The sequence below is a fragment of the Sciurus carolinensis genome, chromosome X (assembly GCF_902686445.1).
Source record: "Sciurus carolinensis chromosome X, mSciCar1.2, whole genome shotgun sequence".
In the NCBI taxonomy this organism is placed as follows: domain Eukaryota; kingdom Metazoa; phylum Chordata; class Mammalia; order Rodentia; family Sciuridae; genus Sciurus; species Sciurus carolinensis.
Window position 1 is genome coordinate 97,701,933 of NC_062232.1, and position 4,812 is coordinate 97,706,744.

Genomic DNA, 4,812 nt, shown 5'->3' on the forward strand with positions numbered 1-4,812 from the left:
TCATCAGTGAACAGGGATAGTTTGAGTTCTTCTTTTCCTATTCGTATCCCTTTAATTTCTTTGGTTTGTCTGATTGCTCTGGCTAGAGTCTCAAGGACGATGTTGAATAGAAGCGGTGAAAGAGGGCATCCCTGCCTTGTTCCAGTTTTTAGGGGGAACGCTTTCAGTTTTTCACCATTTAGAATGATATTAGCCATGGGCTTAGCGTAGATTGCCTTTATAATGTTAAGGAATGTTCCCACTACCCCAATTTTTTCTAGTGTTTTGAGCATGAAGGGGTGCTGTATTTTATCGAATGCTTTTTATGCATCTATTGAAATAATCATGTGATTCTTAACTTTAAGTCTGTTGATATGGTGTATGACATTTATTGATTTCCGAATGTTGAACCAACCTTGCATCCCTGGGATAAAACCCACTTGATGGTGGTGCACTATCTTTTTAATATATATATATATTTTTTTTCTTTAAGGTGTGCACTTTTATTGAACTGGTCTCAAGTCAGTGTACAGGGAAGCCCTGGCTGCCTCCACACCTCAGCCCACTCTCAGGGAGACCAAAAGCCTTCATACATCTCGAGTTGGGGGACAAAAAGGGGGGCCACAATGGCTGACCATTCAAAAAAAAAAACAAAATAAAAAAGTATTAAGGCGAAGATTAAAAAAATTTGCATTACATAATTTACACAAAAGCAATGCTATCACCTCCCCTGTATGGACTTGGGTGAGGACTGGGCCATCCTCCAGGAGGAGGAGTGGGGCGGCTTTTGGGAGGGCGAGGGACTTCCTGTAACAATGCATCTCACTATATTTGGAATGACTATTAAAAAAAAAGAACAATGTACAATCAAAGTCCTCGGCCATATTGTAGAACTTTGGGGATGCTCGCTCCAACCGACTGCTGTCACCTTCACCGTTCCAGTTTTTAAATCCTGAGTCAAAAGCGTCAAAACAAAAAACAAAAACAAAAAGAAAAAAAAAAAAAAAACAAATAAAGCCATGCCAATCTCATCTCGTTTTCTGCGCAAGTTAGGTTTTTGTCAAGAAAGGGTGTAACGCAGCTAAGTAACAGTCCGCCTAAAAGCATTTACGGTGGACAATGGAGGGGCCAGACTCTTCGTACTCCTGCTTGCTGATCCACATCTGCTGGAAGGTGGACAGTGAGGCCAGGATGGAGCCGCCAATCCACACAGAATACTTGCGCTCAGGGGGAGCAATGATCTTGATCTTCATTGTGCTGGGTGCCAGGGCCGTGATCTCCTTCTGCATCCTATCAGCAATGCCTGGGTACATGGTGGTGCCACCAGACAGCACTGTGTTGGCATAGAGGTCCTTGCGAATGTCAACGTCACACTTCATGATGGAGTTGAAAGTAGTTTCATGGATGCCACAGGATTCCATGCCAAGGAAAGAAGGCTGGAAGAGTGCCTCAGGGCAGCGGAACCGCTCATTGCCAATGGTGATCACCTGGCCGTCAGGCAGCTCATAGCTCTTCTCCAGGGAGGAGCTAGAGGCTGCAGTGGCCATCTCCTGCTCGAAGTCCAGGGCAACGTAACACAGTTTCTCCTTGATGTCACGCACGATTTCCCGCTCGGCTGTGGTGGTGAAGCTGTAGCCACGCTCAGTCAGGATCTTCATGAGGTAGTCTGTCAGGTCCCGGCCAGCCAGGTCCAGACGCAGGATGGCGTGGGGGAGGGCATACCCCTCGTAGATGGGCACTGTGTGGGTGACCCCATCACCAGAGTCCATCACAATGCCCGTGGTACGACCAGAGGCATACAGGGACAGCACAGCCTGGATGGCCACATACATGGCTGGGGTGTTGAAGGTCTCAAACATGATCTGGGTCATCTTCTCACGGTTGGCCTTGGGGTTCAGGGGGGCCTCGGTCAGCAGCACAGGGTGCTCCTCGGGGGCCACACGCAGCTCGTTGTAGAAGGTGTGGTGCCAAATCTTCTCCATGTCGTCCCAGTTGGTGACAATACCGTGCTCAATGGGGTACTTCAGGGTCAGGATGCCTCTCTTGCTCTGGGCCTCGTCACCCACATAGGAATCCTTCTGGCCCATGCCTACCATCACACCCTGGTGCCGTGGGTGCCCCACGATGGAGGGGAAGACGGCCCGGGGAGCATCGTCACCCGCGAAGCCGGCCTTGCACATGCCGGAGCCGTTGTCAATGACGAGCGCAGCGATATCATCATCCATGGCGAGCTGGGTGGCGGGTGTGGACCGGCAGCAGCGGAGCGGCGAGGGGACTGTACTCGCAAGGTGGACGCGGTCTCGGCAGTCTGCATCTCAATTTTTTAAAACTTAAAATTATATCAAGTATTTTCTGACCACAATGTAATAAAACTAGAAAGGAAAAAGAAAAATATTGGAAACCATGAAAATACATGGAAAATAAAACAACATGATCCTGAACAACTAATAGATCAAGGAAGAAATCAAGAAGGAAATGAAAAGTTTTCCTGAAATAAATAATAGAAAAAACTACAAATAAAAGACAAAGAGACAAGTTTATGCTGATCAATGCCAACATGAAAAATAATGACAGAAAGATCTCAAATCACTTATTGTTACACTGAAAAGAAATAGAAAAATAACAAACCAAACTCAAAATTAATAGAAGTAAAGAAATAACAATGATCAGAGCAGAAGTAAATTAAACAGAAACTGAAAAAAAATACAAAAAATAAATGAATAGTTGGATTTTAATCTAAAAAAAAGAGGTAAAAGGCTTCTACAACAAAAAATACAAAACACTAAAGTAAGAAACTAAAGACCTCAGAAGATGGAAAGATCTCCCATTTTGGATAAGCAGAATTAGCATTATCAAAATGGTCATACTACCCAAAGTGCTACACAGATGCAAAGCAATTCCTATTAAAATTCCAATGATGTTCTTCATAGAAATAGAAAAAGCAATCATGAAATTTATTTACAAAAATAAGGGGCCCAGAGCAGCCAAAACAACCCTTAGCGAGAAAAGTGAAGCCGGAGGCATCCCAATATGAGACCTTAATTTATACTAGAGAGTTACAATAACAAAAACAGCATGGCATGAGCACCAAAACACACATGAAGATCAATGGAACAGAAGACAGAGAGACAAACCCACATCAATATAGTTATCTCATACTAGACAAAGGCACTATAAACATACAAGGTGCCTCTTCAACAAATGGTGCTGGGAAAACTGGAAATCCATATGTAGCAGAATGAAATTAAACTCCTCTCACCCTGCACAAAATTCAACTCAAAGTTGATGAAAGACTTAGACATTAGACCAGAAACCCTACATCTACTAGAAGAAAATATATGCCCAACACTCCATCATGTCCACTTAGGAACAAACTTCCTCAACAAGACTCCTAAGGCAAAAGAAGTAAAATCAAGAATCAATAAATGGGGTGGTATCAAACTAAAAAGCTTCTTCACAGCAAAGGAAACAATCAAGAGTGAAGAGAAAGCCTACAGAATGGGAGAAAATCTTTGCCACCTGCACCTCAGATAGAGGATCCAGTATATATAAAGAACACAAAAATCTTAACACCAAAATGACAAATAATCCAATTAATAAAAGGGCAAAGAAACTAAACAGTCTCTTCACAGAAGAATAATTATGAATGCTCAACAAATATATGAAAAATATTCAATATCTCTAGCAATTAGAGAAATGCAAATTAAACTACACTGAGATTTCTTCTCACTCCAGTTAGAATGGCAACAATGAAGTATATCAGTAACAATAAATGTTAGTGAGGATATGGGGAAAAGGGTACCCTCATACATTGCTGGTGGGACTGATAATTGGTGCAGTTACTCTGGAAAACAGTATGGAGAGTCCTCAGAAAACTTTGACTAGAACTACCATTTGACCCAGTTATCCTACTACTTGGTATATAGCCAAAGGACCTAAAATCAGTATATTACAGTGATGTGGCCACATAAATGTTTATAGCAGCTCAATTCACAATATCTAAGCTATGGAACCAACCTAGGTGCCTTTCAGCAGACAAATAGATCAAGAAAATGTGGGTTTTTTTACACGATGGAATATTACTGAGCCATAAAAAATAATAACTTCATGGCATTTACCAGAAAATGAATGGACTGGAGACTGTTATGCTAAGTACAATAAGCTCATCTCAAAAAACCTAAGGTCAAATGTTCTCTCTGATATGTGGATGCTAATGCACAACAAGGGAGGAGGGAAAAAATAGAAGTTCAGTAATTAGACAAAGGTGAATGAAGGGAAGGGAGGGGAGAAGGGAATAGGAAAGTCAGTGGAATGAATCTGACTTAACTTTCCCATGTATATATAGAATTATACCACAGTAAATCTTGACATCATGTACAACCACAAGAATGAGATCCTAATTTGAATAATATGTACTCCATGTTTGTATAAATATATCAAAGTATACTCTACTGTCACATATAACTGAAAAGAACAAATAAAATTTTTAAAAGAATTTTATTTTGAAAAGAAAGACTAAAGAGACAGGAGTATAATAAATAAAAATCAGAGACTAAATGGAGAATTTACAACAGAAATTATGAAAATGCAAAAGATTGGTAGAGAATATTATGAACAACTAATACCAACAAATTTGATAATCCTGGAAGAAATAAAAAAATTCTGAATACATACACATGATCATGATTGAATCATGAAGAAATAGAAAACCTGAGTTCCTGAATTGAGTAAGTAATTAAAAAGTTTCTGAGAAGAGGAAGACAAACAAAAGGGGATGTAAAGAAAAGAGGGACCCAGAGCAAGAGCAGTGATTTCAAGATCTTGTAAGTTGCC

General features: G+C 40.9%; 1 protein-coding gene across 1 annotated transcript; it reads right to left on the reverse strand.

Annotated features, from left to right (window-relative positions):
- Nucleotides 1-506: 506 nt before the first annotated feature.
- LOC124971792 (actin, cytoplasmic 1-like) lies at nt 507-2,228 on the reverse strand. The gene has a single exon (XM_047535581.1). It carries the CDS (start codon nt 2,202-2,204, stop codon nt 1,077-1,079), a length of 1,128 nt encoding a protein of 375 aa, XP_047391537.1. The 5' UTR covers nt 2,205-2,228; the 3' UTR covers nt 507-1,076.
- Between the last annotated feature and the right edge of the window lie 2,584 nt (nt 2,229-4,812).